Raw genomic sequence first — 16023 nt, forward strand, 5'->3', positions numbered from 1 at the left:
TCACCTCTGTAACTGTGATTGACGCTGACAGAGGGAAGTCACTTTCACTGCCTGTATCTGTGATTGATGCTGAAAGAGGGAAGTCACTTTCACTGCCTGTATCTGTGATTGATGCTGAAAGAGGAAAGTCACTTTCACTGACTGTAACTGTGATTGATGGTTAAAGAGAGAAGTCTCATTCACTGCCTGTATCTGTGACTGATGGTTAAAGAGGGAAGTCACTTTCACTGGCTGTAACTGTGATTGATGCTGACAGAGGGAATTCACTTTCACCGACTGTAACTGTTATTGATGGTTAAAGAGGGAAGTCACTTTCACTGGCTGTAACTGTGATTGATGCTGACAGAGGGAAGTCAATTTCTCTGCCTGTAACTGTGATTGATGCTGACAGAGGGAAGTCACTTTCACTGCCTGTAATTGTGATAGATGCTGACAGAGGGAAGTCACTTTCACTGCCTGTAACTGTGATTGATGCTGACAGAGGGAAGTCACATTCACTGCCTGTAACTGAGATGGATGCTAACAGAGGGAAGTCACTTTCACTACCTGCAACTGTGATTGATAGTGACAGAGGGAAGTCACTTTCCCTGCCTGTAACTGTGATTAATGCTGACAGAGGGAAGTCACTTTCCCTGCCTGTAACTGTGATTGATGCTGACAGAAGGAAGTCACTTTCACTGCCTGTAACTGTGATTGATACTGACAGAGGGAACTCACTTTCACTGCCTGTAACTGTGATTGATACTGACAGAGGGAAATCACTTTCACTGCCTGTAACTGCGATTGATACTGACAGAGGGAAGACACTTTCCCTGCCTGTAACTGTGATTGATGCTGACAGAGGGAAGTCACTTTCCCTGCCTGTAACTGTGGTTGATGCTGACAGAGAGAAATCACTTTCCCTGCCTGTAACTGTGATTGATGCTGACAGAGGGATGTCACTTTCACTGCCTGTAACTGTGATTGATGCTGACAGAGGGAAGTCACTTTCCCTGCCTGTAACTGTGATTGATACTGACAGAGGGAAGACACTTTCCCTATCTGTAACTGTGATTGATGCTGACAGAGGGAAGACACTATCCCTGTCTGTAACTGTGATTGATGCTGACAGAGGTAAGTCACTTTCACTCCCTGTAACTGTGATTATTGCTGAGAGAGGTAAGTCACTTTCCCTTCCTGTAACTGTGATTGATTCTGACAGAGGGAAGTCACTTTCCCTGCCTGTAACTGTGATTGATGCTGACAGAGGGAAGACACTTTCCCTGCCTGTAACTGTGATTGATGCTGACAGAGGGAAGTCACTTTCACTGCCTGTAACTGTGATTGATGCTGAAAGAGGGAACTCACTTTCACTGCCTGTAACTGTGATAGATGCTGACAGAGGGAAGTCACTTTCTCTGCCTGTAACTGTGATTGATGCTGACAGAGGGAATTCACTTTCCCTGCCTGTAACTGTGATTGATGCTGACAGAGGGAACTCACTTTCACTGACTGTAACTGAGATTGATGGTTAAAGAGGGAAGCAACTTTCACTGCCTGTAACTGTGATTGATGGTGAAAGAGGGAAGTCACTTTCACTAGCTGTAACTGTGATTGATGCTGACAGAGTGAAGTCACTTTCACTACCTGTAACTGTGATTGATGCTGACAGAGGGAAGTCACTTTCACTACCTGTAACTGTCATTGATACTGACAGAAGGAAATCACTTTCACTGACTGTAACTGTGACTGATGGTTAAAGAGGGAAGTGACTTTTACTGGCTGTAACTGTGATTGATGCTGACAGAGGGAAGTCACTTTCACTGCCTGTAACTGTGATTGATGCTGACAGAGGGAAGTCACTTTCACTGCCGGTAACTGTGATTGATGCTGACAGAGGGAAGTCACTTTCACTGCCTGTAACTGTGATTGATGCTGACAGAGGGAAGTCACTTTCACTGCCTGTAACTGTGATTGATGCTGACAGAGGGAAGTCACTTTCACTGCCTGTAACTGTGATTGATGCTGACAGAGGGAAGTCACTTTCACTGACTGTAAATGACTTTAGAGCCAGAGAGAGAGTCAATGTCTGTGGTGGTTCCTCAGTTTGACAATGTGCATTATTAAACATTTTCCCCAGAGCTAGGAATTTGTGGTAATTTTGTCATTTGCTGAGGAGAAACGATCCTTTTCATGTTGTTTCACTGTTTATTGAACTGAGATGATTGTTAGTTGAGTTTTATACATCACAGAGGTCCAACTTGACAGGAAAATGAAAATGTAATCAACAAAACCAAGGCTCTGATTTCCTAAATTGAGTCCTGATTTCCTGTGCAAGCCGGAGTGACATTGAAGCTGTCACACTCACACTGACCTGCCACTTTCACTGCGTAGAAGACAGAATCATCTCCAGTGTCACAGACAAACTCTCCCGAGTCCTGCGTCCTCGCTGCGGGAATAACCAGCCTATGATGGACCCCTTCACTCTCCACTCTCAGGCCTTCATTCAGCTCCACCTCCACACCATCCTTGTACCAGTGCACCAGGGTACCGCCTCGTGACAGCTCACAGCTCAATACCACAGGTTCCCCCGTCAGGTACTCATGGACAGCATCATCATTGGTATTCACAATTCTCACGGGCAGATCTGCAAATCCAAAAACACAAACAAGAGAAACAAAGTGAAACTGGTTCCCTGCTGACTCTGCAGAGACCTAGCATCATGAGATAGAGAAGATGTGTTCCATGCTGACTCTGCAGAGACATAACATCCGGAGATAGAGAACATGGGTTCCCTGCTGACTCTGCAGAGACATAGCATCCTGAGATAGAGAACATGTGTTCCCTGCTGACTCTGCAGAGACCTAGCATCATGAGATAGAGAACATTTGTTCCATGCTGACTCTGCAGAGACATAGCATCATGAGATAGAAACATGTGTTCCCTGCTGACTCTGCAGAGACATAGCATCATGAGATAGAGAACACGTGTTCCATGCTGACTCTGCAGAGACATAGCATCATGAGATAGAGAACATGTGTTCCACGTTGTCTCTGCAGAGACATAGCCTCATGAGATAGAGAACACGTGTTCCATGCTGACTCTGCAGAGACATAGCATCATGAGATAGAGAACATTTGTTCCATGCTGACTCTGCAGAGACATAGCATCATGAGATAGAAACATGTGTTCCCTGCTGACTCTGCAGAGACATAGCATCATGAGATAGAGAACATGTGTTTCACGCTGACTCTGCAGAGACATAGCATCATGAGATAGAGAACATGTGTTTCACGCTGACTCTGCAGAGACATAGCATCATGAGATAGAGAACATGTGTTCCACGCTGACTCTGCAGAGACATAACATCATGAGATAGAGAACATGTGCTCCATGCTGACTCTGCAGAGACATAGCATCATGAGATAGAGAACATTTGTTCCATGCTGACTCTGCAGAGACATAACATCCTGAGATAGAGAACATTTGTTCCCTGCTGACTCTGCAGAGACATAACATCCTGAGATAGAGAACATTTGTTCCCTGCTGACTCTGCAGAGACATAGCATCCTGAGATAGAGAACATGTGTTCCATGCTGACTCTGCAGAGACATAGCATCATGAGATAGAGAACATTTGTTCCCTGATGACTCTGCAGAGACATAACATCCTGAGATAGAGAACATTTGTTCCCTGCTGACTCTGCAGAGACATAGCATCATGAGATAGAGAACATGTGTTCCATGCTGACTCTGCAGAGACATAGTATCCTGAGATAGAGAACATTTGTTCTCTGATGACTCTGCAGAGACATAACATCCTGAGATAGAGAACATTTGTTCCATGCTGACTCTGCAGAGACATAACATCCTGAGAAAGAGAACACCTGTTCCATGCTGACTCTGCAGAGACATAGCATCATGAGATAGAGAACATGTGTTCCATGCTGACTCTGCAGAGACATAGCATCATGAGATAGTGAACATGTGTTCCATGCTTACTCTGCAGAGACATAGCATCATGAGATAGAGAACACGTGTTCCCTACTGACTCTGCAGAGACATAGCATCATGAGATAGAGAGCATTTGTTCCATGCTGACTCTGCAGAGGCATAGCATCATGAGACAGAGAACATGTGTTCCAAGCTAAATCTCCAGAGACATAACATCCTGAGATAGAGAACATTTGTTCCATGCTGACTCTGCAGAGACATAGCATCATGAGATAGAGAGCATTTGTTCCATGCTGACTCTGCAGAGAGATAGCATCACGAGATAGAGAACACGTGTTCCCTACTGACTCTGCAGAGACATAGCATCATGAGATAGAGAGCATTTGTTCCATGCTGACTCTGCAGAGGCATAGCATCATGAGACAGAGAACATGTGTTCCAAGCTAAATCTCCAGAGACATAACATCCTGAGATAGAGAACATTTGTTCCACGCTGACTCTGCAGAGACATAGCATCATGAGATAGAGAGCATTTGTTCCATGCTGACTCTGCAGAGAGATAGCATCACGAGATAGAGAGCATTTGTTCCATGCTGACTCTGCAGAGAGATAGCATCATGAGATAGAGAGTATTTGTTCCATGCTGACTCTGCAGAGACATAGCATCATGAGATAGAGAGCATTTGTTCCAAGCTGACTCTGCAGAGACATAGCATCATGAGATAGAGAACATGTGTTCCACGCTGACTCTGCAGAGAGATAGCATCATGAGATAGAGAGCATTTGTTCCATGCTGACTCTGCAGAGACATAGCATCATGAGATAGAGAACATTTGTTCCACGCTGACTCTGCAGAGACATAGCATCATGAGATAGAGAGCATTTGTTCCATGCTGACTCTGCAGAGACATAGCATCATGAGATAGAGAGCATTTGTTCCATGCTGACTCTGCAGAGACATAGCATCATGAGATAGAGAGCATTTGTTCCATGCTGACTCTGCAGAGAGATAGCATCATGAGATAGAGAGCATTTGTTCCATGCTGACTCTGCAGAGACATAGCATCATGAGATAGAGAGCATTTGTTCCATGCTGACTCTGCAGAGAGATAGCATCATGAGATAGAGAACATTTGTTCCATTCTGACTGTAGATCAAGGAAGAGATTCTGTGTCTTTCTTAAACTAAGATCCATGTTTATGATTATCTGTTCTACAGATTGTCTGTGCTTTACTTCCAGTCCCATTACCTGACACTTGCACTGTGAACGTCAGGGTGTCATGTACTGCATCACAAATATACATCCCTGAGTGCTCAGGGCGGGAGCAGGCGATCAGCAGGTTTCTCTTCCTGCCCTCTGACTGGATGGAGATGTCATCACCTGGAAGAACTTCCTGACCGTCCCGGAGCCAGCGGACCAGTGCCTCGGGTCTGGAGACCTCACACTCCAGGAGCAAGAACTGACCTGAGACCAGGGTCTTCCTGCACTGCTCTTCTGGGATCTGCGTGATGCTGACCTGAGGGGCTGAGAATAAGAGGCTCTGTCACTGATTAACTGTGACTCTCACCAACAGACAAAAGACCCCGTCACTAACACCCACAGACACTCCCTGAGACTGACACACGAGCCCTGTCACTGATTAACTGTGACTCTCACCAACAGACAAGAGACCCCGTCACTAACACCCACAGACAGTCACTGAGACTGACACACGAGCCCTGTCACTGATTAACTGTGACTCTCACCAACAGACAAGAGACCCCATCACTAACACCCACAGACAGTCACTGAGAGTGACACACGAGCCCTGTCACTGATTAACTGTGACTCTCACCAACAGACAAGAGACCCCATCACTAACACCCACAGACAGTCACTGAGAGTGACACACGAGCCCTGTCACTGATTAACTCTGACTGATACCATCAGACATGAGTCCCCGTCACTAACACCCACAACCAATCACTGAGACTGACACAAACATACATGAATCATTGTTGCAAGCTGTCAACAATAATCTGGTTGGAAATCCCTATCACTGAGAGAGCCTCACTCAAGTTGACCGACCACAAATAGATTAGAGTCACTTTAACTGATGCTGACAGATGGAAGTCACTTTCACTGCCTGTAACTGTGATTGATGCTGACAGAGGGAAGTCACTTTCACTGCCTGTAACTGTGATTGATGCTGACAGAGGGAAGTCACTTTCACTGCCTGTAACTGTGATTGATGTTGAAAGAGGGAAGTCACTTTCACTGCCTGTATCTGTGATTGATGCTGACAGAGGGAAGTCACTTTCAGTGCCTGTAACTGTGATTGATGCTGACAGAGGGAAGTCACTTTCACTGCCTGTAACTTTGATTGATGCTGACAGAGGGAAGTCACTTTCACTGCCTGTATCTGTGATTGATGCTGACAGAGGGAAGTCACTTTCACTGCCCGTAACTGTGATTGATGCTGACAGAGGGAAGTCACTTTCACTGCCCGTAACTGTGATCGATGCAGACAGAGGGAAGTCCCTTTTAGGGATGTGCAGAGGGACGCCATACGTTGCATTTGGGATACGTATTCGTCGGGTGGCAGATACGTTGTATATGTCCGTATGGCGTCCCGATACGGTTATACATCTAATCCTATTTGTTACCCGGCTAAAATTAAATTTACTACAACCCCCCACCCTCTTGACCACCCCATGACTTACCAAAACTCCCTGGTGGTCCAGGGGGAATCCGGGAGCACTCCCACACCCTCTGTACCAGTTCAAAATGGCGCCGATAGCCCTACCATGTCACAGGGGCTACCGGTGCCATTGGTCAGCCCCTATCACATGGCGATCGGCGCCATCTTGTGCTCCTGCCATGTGACAGGGGCTGACCAATGGCGTTGGTAGCCCCTGTGACATAGTAAGGGCAAGGCTATCGGCGCAATTTTGGTTCCTGGCACCTGACGGCACGAGTGCAAGAGATCGCTCCTGGACCCCCGCTGTACCCCCAGGGACTTTTGGCCAGTTTTGGGGGCCTCCTGACCCCCACAAGACTTGCCAAAAGTCCAGCGGGGGTCCGGGAGCGACCTCCTACACTCGGGCCATATTGCCAGTATTCAAAATGGCGCCAGCGCTAGCCTTTGCCCTTACAATGTCATAGGGGCCGCCCCTGTGACCCCCAGTCCAGAATCCTGGGTTTTGCCTCCCCTCCAGCAGATGGAGACAGAGAAAGTTTTACTGACACTGCTTTTTAACCACTTGTGCATCCTGCAATTCCTCAGTATTAATCTATATCCAAGCAAATCACAATAAAATTTCAAAAACGTCCAATCTTTCAAAACTTAGAAAATATGAAAATATAATCTGCTATAAAAAACAGAATAAGCAGACAACTCTCCCCCTCAACAGAGTGGATGGGTTTTGGACTGATCTGTGGTACTACAGGAATGAAAATTAGCAGGTAAGAACCAATTTTCCTTTCCCTGTTCGTACCCGGATCAGTCCAGACTCCTGGGATGTACCAAAGCACCCTACTCAGGGAGGGACCTGCAGATTCCCACTCGCAGAACATTTTTGCCAAAAGATGAGGAACCCGTATCTCCTACATCCAGACGATAGTGTCTACAAATCTATGTAGTGACTTCCATGTCACTGGTCTGCAAATCTCCTGTGGAGAAACAAGCTGAGCCTCTACCCACAAGGCCACTTGAGAATGCTTAGAATGAGCTCGCAATCCATCTGGAACCAGACAACCACGAATAATGTAAGAGGAACCAATAGCGCCTTAAGCCAACGAGCAACAGTAGCCTTAGAAGCCTGAAAGCCCCTCCTTGGACCACTCCACCGAACAAAAAGGTGGTCTGACCTCCTGAAGTCATTTGTTACTTTGAGATATCTCAGCAAAGCTCTTTTTACATCTAACAGCTTGAGCTCTCGTAAGAAAGACTGGAAGCTCCACTGTCTGTTTGACGTGAAATGCCAACACCACTTTCGGCAAAAAGGAAGGTACCGTCCTCAATTAAACCTCCAAATTCAAAATTTGAAGGAATGGGTCATAACACGACAGAGCCTGCAATTCCAAAATCCTCCTAGCCGAACATAGGGCTAGGAGAAAAGCAACTTTAAGAGTCAAGTCCTTTAGCGTCACTCTCCGGAGTCATTCAGAAGGAGCCTCACATAAACCCCTAAGGACAAGATTAAGATTCCAGGACGGACAAACCTGCTGAAGCGGAGGTTGCTAATTCTTTGTCCCCCTAAGGAACTGAATGTGCAGAAATAAAGGACCCATCTCTCTTGCCACAAAGTCAACCTAGTGCTGCCACTTGAACCTTAAGAGAGCTGAGAGACAAGCTTCTAGCAAAACCTTCTTGCAGGAAGGACAAAAATTCTGCGACTGAAGACCTGAGAGGGCAAACGCCTTTCATGGAGCACTAGGAGTCAAAATCCTTCCATACCCTTCCATAGGAAATATCCTGACTTGCAACAACATAGTAATGATCACCTCTGGATAACCCCTACATCTCAAATGCCACCTCTCAAAAGCCATGCTGCTAGACAAAAGTGAGCAGTCTGGTCGGAAAATATGGGTCTCTGACACAGAAGACCCTCCAGATGACCAAACTGAATCGGCCAGTCCACAGCCAAGTTGACCACATCCATGAACCACAGATGCTGTGGCCATTCTTGAGCCACCAAGACCACTTCTTCCTGAGCTTTTCTATGCGACATAATGAGCGGCCAAGGAGGAAAGACATAACATAGAACCCCCTGCGGCCAAGGCAGAACCAGAGCATTGACTCCCTCGGCCCCGTGCTCTCACCTCTGACTGAAAACGTGAAAGGCCTTGGCATTCAGATGAGTTGCCATTACGTCCACATGGGGAGAGCCCCACCGCTCGTGAATCAGCTGCATCGTGGACCCCGACAATTCCCATTTGCCCGAATCCAACACATCCGACTCAAATAATCCGCTTGAACATTTTCGACCCCAGCTATGTGGGATGCTGCTATCCACTCCAGGTGCTGCTCTGCCCAAATAATTAACTCTTGTGCCTTCTGGGCTACTGCTTGACTCTTGATTCCACCCTGATGATTGATATAAGCCACCATTGTCGCACTGTCCGAGAGAACCCTCATCGATAGACCTCTCACTAATGGGAGAAATTCCTGCAAGGCTAAGTGAACCGCATTGGTCTCTAGCTGGTTGATAGACCATGCAGACTCTTTCAAGGACCAGCCACTCTAAGCTGATTAGTGAGACTGGCCTCGGTAGTAGCTGATTGGTGAGATTGGCATCGGTAGTAGCTACCATCCAATCCGGAACTTTGAGGTCCACACCCTGAATGAGATTGGAAGTTAGAAGCCACCAAGAAAGACTCTCCCGTGCGACACCCTTGAGTGGCAACAGGAGCTAAAACTCCTCTGATGCTGGATTCCACTGAGCCAAAAGCACCCTTTGCAAGTAGTCTCATATGAGCAAAGGCCCATGACACTAACTCTACCGTTGAGACCACAGAGCTCAGAACTTACAAATAATCCCATACTTTGGGTACCTGCAACTGCAACAACCGCTGAATCTGCCCCTGCAGCTTCAGAACGTGCTCCTCTGAGAGGTCCATTTTGCCGACTAGAGTGTCGAACCAAGCTCCCAGGTACTCCAGGGACTGTGTTGATAACAGGTGACTCTTCATCACATTCACTACCCAACCTAGTGACTGGAGGACATGAAGAACCTTTTGAACCGACTGGCAACGAAGAATCTCCAACTTCACCCCGATAAGCCAGTCCTCCAGATACAGATGCACCAAAATCCTCTCTTTCCGGAGCACTGCTGCCATCACCATCACCTTGGTGAAGGAGCTTGGCGCCGTGGCCAATCTGAAAGGAAGGGCCTGAAATTAAAAATGTTGCCCCAGAATTATGAATCGCAGGAAACGCTGCAAGCCTTGATGAATGGGGATGTACAGATAGGCTTCTGAGAGATCCAGAGATGCCAGAAACTCTCATTTGTGAACCGCCAGAATCACTGACCTTATGGTTTCCATCCAAAACACGGAATCTTTAGAGCTGCATTTACTTTCTTTAAATCTAAAATCAGTTGGAAAGTCACTTCTTTCTTTGGGACCACAAAGTAAATGGAATATCTTCCCCTGTGAATCTCTTCACGGGGAACTGGAATCACAGCCCCAGGCAGAGCAGCTGGCCCAGCGTCTCTCGAATTGCTACTTGTTTGTCCAAGGAACCACATGGGGAAACTAGAAACAAACTGTGGATGGGACGAGCAAATTCTAAAGCGTAGCCATCCTTTACCACACTGAGAACCCATTCATGAGAGGCGACCTCCTCTAATAGGAAGGATGGAGTGGAGCAGCCGCACATCATTGCAAAGACTTAAGCCCAGATGCACTCCCCCTGCAGTGCCTCAGAATGGTTTTCGGGCACCCCAAAAGGATTGACTCCAGGACTGTCCCCAAAGGGGAAACTGCCTTTGAAGCCCAGCCACCACTCGGACGATGAGTCCTTCTATCTACCCGAAAATGGGGATGCACCTGAAAAAGCCTCTTGCCCTTACGCTTAACTTTTGGCAACCTAAGGACCTTATTATCCCCAAGAGACTGCATCAACTGCTCGAGGTCCTCACCAAATAAGAGTTGACCCCTGAAAGGCAGTGAGCCTAGCCGTCCAGTTACGCAGCCAGAGCAACCTTCTGGTGGAAACCACAGACACCATAATCCGAGAGGTGGAACGAACCAAATCATACAGAGCATCTGCTCCATAAGCCACCGCCGCCTCAACTCTCTCAGCCCTTTCTGCCTCCTCGCCCGACTCCGACAGGCTTTCTTGCATCTCCTGACCCAGGGGAAACAAGCACATTGCATAAAACTGGTACAAATAGCTGCAGGCAAACCCAGAGCTGAAACTTCAAAAACCTCCAACTTGCGATCCTGAACGTCCTTTAACAGCACGGAGCCTACCACAGAGATAGTTGTCCTCTTAGTAACCTCTGAAACCGCATCGACTTTAGGGGGAGCAAAAGGTTCCTATGCCTGCTCAGGCAATGGACAGAGCTTCACCATGGCTATTCCCACCTTTAATCCAGAATTGGGGACTCCCCATTCTGCTTCCACCAGCTTCTTTACTAACTTGTGATACGGGAAGGCCATCGGGGGACCCCACATCACATCCAGGACTGGGTCCTCCTGGGGGATCATAAAAGCCAAAGGTATCAGGGCATCAAGCTCTTCTCTTCTAAAAAGGCGTACGAACTTCAGGTCATCCCCTTCGAGGACTGGGACTGGTGGATCATCCCCTTGATCTGCACTTCTGGCCACTGGGTCCATCAGATCTATGGGACCATCCAGAGCCGGAACCTCCTCTGCCCCCACGGGAGCCGGGCCAGAACTTAAGGGGGAACCCAGCAGTCTTTGCACTGGAGAAACCCATTGTCTCCCAGAGCAAATTTGTTTTGGGCCTACCATACGCCCCTCAGTTAGTTGGGCCAGCCAGGATCATGAATCCTCAGCCACACAAGCTGCTTGGCCAGGTAAGACTCCTGCAGCAGCAGCACAAAATCTGTAGAGAAAGGCAAAAGCCCCAGATCCCGCAGGGAAAGAGCCAGAACCCAGCACCATAAGGCCCTGTTCCTCCTCAACTTGCCTCTGATCGCAGCCATAGATCGAATGGGCCAGAGACAAACACAGGGAAGCATCCCGCTCCCCGCCCCAGCAGCGTAGGAATGGCCAACAGCAAATCCAAGATGGACGCCATTCCTGTGATGCTCGGGAAAGGGCCCCGGAGCAACGCCAATACAGGAGTGGGGGACTTCCAATGCTGCTTCGCGACAGGGGGTCAGCGGATGAAACCTCCCCACCCTCGGAGCACCCAGCGCAGAACCTGAGTCGATTAAACTGCGTCCACATCCAGGCGCACCTGGGTAGAAGCTGACACCTGTACAAGATGTAATTATCTTCGCATTTTAAATATACTTTACCCGTTTTTATATATAGTTCACTCCCTACATATACAGTTTACCCTTCCCCTGTCCGTATCTAGCCAGCCCATAACCTGCAAGCACCCACTATTCTGCAGTTATCTATGTTCATGTGCATTGTCTATTACCCTGGCTTCCTCCCCTGTCTCTTCCCCCTGTAGCCACATCCCACTGTTTTAATTCTTATCTTTTCTGTAAAAGAAAATTCCTTGCTACCATTATGTTTTAATGTAAACCGATGTGATGGAGCTAACGAATGTCGGTATAGAAAAACTTTAAATAAATAAATAGAAGCTGCCTGACACAGACGATGAAAGAAAAAAAAAGAGATAAAAAAGTAACCTATTTCAGCCGCCTTAAGCAGAGAGGAGGAAGCTGCCCGCCCAGCACAGCTCTGCAACTGACTTCAGATCCTTTCCTTTTGTTCATCTCTTTTATTATTTTAAACTTTACTCAACTCTCAAAACTGAGGCAAACAGCATGAAAAGAAAAGGAAAGACTGACTGGGAAACAAAAGGATATCTGAGCCTGCAGCCGCCTGAGTGGCCTCGTGTAGGGCAGGCATCTGGTTCAGCAGATACACACCCCACAGGCACAGGATACGAGCACACACAAGGGACAACAATCCCCAGCATGGCAGACTCATCTGGACAGGGAAGAACCCACCAGGATTCAAAACCCCTCCAGAGGAAGGCTCAGAAACAAAACAATTACCCAGACTGCAGGACTGCATGTTTGCACCCATCAACCATGCACTGGAGACAGAGACATAAGCGAGGAACTGCAGGAGGCACAGGTAGTTAAGTAGCAGTGTCAATAAAACTTTCTCTGTCTCCATCTGCTGGAGAGGAGGCACAACCCTGGAGTCTGGACTGACACGGGTACGAAGAGGGAACTGTGATTGATGCTGACAGAGGGAAGTCACTTTCACTGCCTGTAACTGTGATTGATGCTGACAGAGGGAAGTCACTTTCACTGCCTGTAACTGTGATTGATGCTGACAGAGGGAAGTCACTTTCACTAAATGCAACTGTAATTGATGCTGACAGAGGGAAGTCACTTTCACTGCCTGTAACTGTGATTGATGCTGACAGAGGGAAGTCACTTTCACTGCCTGTAACTGTGATTGATGCTGACAGAGGGAAGTCACTTTCACTGCCTGTAACTGTGATTGATGCTGACAGAGGGAAGTCACTTTCACTAAATGCAACTGTAATTGATGCTGACAGAGGGAAGTCACTTTCACTGCCTGTAACTGTGATTGATGCTGACAGAGGGAAGTCACTTTCACTGCCTGTAACTGTGATTGATGCTGACAGAGGGAAGTCACTTTCACTAAATGCAACTGTAATTGATGCTGACAGAGGGAAGTCACTTTCACTGCCTGTAACTGTGATTGATGCTGACAGAGGGAAGTCACTTTCACTGCCTGTAACTGTGATTGATGCTGACAGAGGGAAGTCACTTTCACTGCCTGTAACTGTGATTGATGCTGTCAGAGGGAAGTCACTTTCACTGCCTGTAACTGTGATTGATGCTGACAGAGGGAAGTCACTTTCACTGCCTGTAACTGTGATTGATGCTGACAGAGGGAACTCACTTTCACTGCCTGTAACTGTGATTGATGCTGACAGAGGGAAGTCACTTTCACTGCCTGTAACTGTGATTGATGCTGACAGAGAGAAGTCACTTTCACTAAATGAAACTGTGATTGATGCTGACAGAGGGAAGTCACGTTCACTGCCTGTAACTGTGATTGATACTGACAGAGGGAAGTCACTTTCACTGCCTGTAACTGTGATTGATGCTGACAGAGGGAAGTCACTTTCACTGCCTGTAACTATGACTGATGCTGACAGAGGGAAGTCACTTTCACTGCCTGTAACTGTGCTTGATGCTGACAGAGGGATGTCACTTTCACTGCCGGTAACTGTGATTGATGCTGACAGAGGGAAGTCACTTTCACTGCCTGTATCTGTGATTGATGCTGACAGAGGGAAGTCACTTTCACTGCCTGTATCTGTGATTGATGCTGACAGAGGGAAGTCACTTTCACTGCCTGTAACTGTGCTTGATGCTGACAGAGGGAAGTCACTTTCACTGCCGGTAACTGTGATTGATGCTGACAGAGGGAAGTCACTTTCACTGCCTGTAACTGTGATTGATGCTGACAGAGGGGAGTCACTTTCACTGCCTGTAACTGTGATTGATGCTGAAAGAGGGAAGTCACTTTCACTGCCTGTAACTGTGATTGATGCTGACAGAGGGAAGTCACTTTCACTGCCTGTAACTGTGATTGATGCTGACAGAGGGAAGTCACTTTCACTGACTGTAACTGTGATTGATGCTGACAGAGGGAAGTCACTTTCACTGCCTGTAACTGTGATTGATGCTGACAAAGTGAAGTCACTTTCACTAAATGCAACTGTAATTGATGCTGACAGAGGGAAGTCACTTTCACTGCCTGTAACTGTGATTGATGCTGACAGAGGGAAGTCACTTTCACTGCCTGTAACTGTGATTGATGCTGACAGAGAGAAGTCACTTTCACTAAATGAAACTGTGATTGATGCTGACAGAGGGAAGTCACTTTCACTGCCTGTAACTGTGATTGATACTGACAGAGGGAAGTCACTTTCACTGCCTGTAACTGTGATTGATGCTGACAGAGGGAAGTCACTTTCACTGCCTGTAACTATGACTGATGCTGACAGAGGGAAGTCACTTTCACTGCCTGTAACTGTGCTTGATGCTGACAGAGGGAAGTCACTTTCACTGCCGGTAACTGTGATTGATGCTGACAGAGGGAAGTCACTTTCACTGCCTGTAACTGTGATTGATGCTGACAGAGGGGAGTCACTTTCACTGCCTGTAACTGTGCTTGATGCTGACAGAGGGAAGTCACTTTCACTGCCGGTAACTGTGATTGATGCTGACAGAGGGAAGTCACTTTCACTGCCTGTAACTGTGATTGATGCTGACAAAGTGAAGTCACTTTCACTGCCTGTAACTGTGATTGATGCTGACAGAGGGAAGTCACTTTCACTGCCTGTAACTATGATTGATGCTGACAGAGAGAAGTCACTTTCACTAAATGAAACTGTGATTGATGCTGACAGAGGGAAGTCACTTTCACTGCCTGTAACTGTGATTGATACTGACAGAGGGAAGTCACTTTCACTGCCTGTAACTGTGATTGATGCTGACAAAGTGAAGTCACTTTCACTAAATGCAACTGTAATTGATGCTGACAGAGGGAAGTCACTTTCACTGCCTGTAACTGTGATTGATGCTGACAGAGGGAAGTCACTTTCACTGCCTGTAACTGTGATTGATGCTGACAGAGGGAAGTCACTTTCACTGCCTGTAACTGTGATTGATGCTGACAAAGTGAAGTCACTTTCACTAATGCAACTGTAATTGATGCTGACAGAGGGAAGTCACTTTCACTGCCTGTAACTGTGATTGATGCTGACAGAGGGAAGTCACTTTCACTGCCTGTAACTGTGATTGATGCTGACAGAGAGAAGTCACTTTCACTAAATGAAACTGTGATTGATGCTGACAGAGGGAAGTCACTTTCACTGCCTGTAACTGTGATTGATACTGACAGAGGGAAGTCACTTTCACTGCCTGTAACTGTGATTGATGCTGACAGAGGGAAGTCACTTTCACTGCCTGTAACTATGACTGATGCTGACAGAGGGAAGTCACTTTCACTGCCTGTAACTGTGCTTGATGCTGACAGAGGGAAGTCACTTTCACTGCCGGTAACTGTGATTGATGCTGACAGAGGGAAGTCACTTTCACTGCCTGTAACTGTGATTGATGCTGACAGAGGGGAGTCACTTTCACTGCCTGTAACTGTGCTTGATGCTGACAGAGGGAAGTCACTTTCACTGCCGGTAACTGTGATTGATGCTGACAGAGGGAAGTCACTTTCACTGCCTGTAACTGTGATTGATGCTGACAGAGGGGAGTCACTTTCACTGCCTGTAACTGTGATTGATGCTGAAAGAGGGAAGTCACTTTCAGTGCCTGTAACTGTGATTGATGCTGACAGAGGGAAGTCACTTTCACTGCCTGTAACTGTGATTGATGCTGACAGAGGGAAGTC

General features: G+C 47.1%; 1 protein-coding gene across 1 annotated transcript in view; it reads right to left on the bottom strand.

Annotated features, from left to right (window-relative positions):
• LOC115082242 (obscurin-like protein 1) overlaps nucleotides 1-16023 on the bottom strand; it is a 65417-nt gene that overhangs the window by 34212 nt on the left and 15182 nt on the right. Inside the window, exons 5-6 of the mRNA XM_029586490.1 lie at nucleotides 5398-5457; nucleotides 2354-2626 (exon numbers count right to left, since the gene is read on the bottom strand). Of these exons, the coding sequence (XP_029442350.1) occupies nucleotides 2354-2626; nucleotides 5398-5457 (333 nt within the window). The remainder of the gene's footprint in view (nucleotides 1-2353; nucleotides 2627-5397; nucleotides 5458-16023) is intronic.

Source organism: Rhinatrema bivittatum, unplaced genomic scaffold (assembly GCF_901001135.1).
Source record: "Rhinatrema bivittatum unplaced genomic scaffold, aRhiBiv1.1, whole genome shotgun sequence".
In the NCBI taxonomy this organism is placed as follows: Eukaryota; Metazoa; Chordata; class Amphibia; order Gymnophiona; family Rhinatrematidae; genus Rhinatrema; species Rhinatrema bivittatum.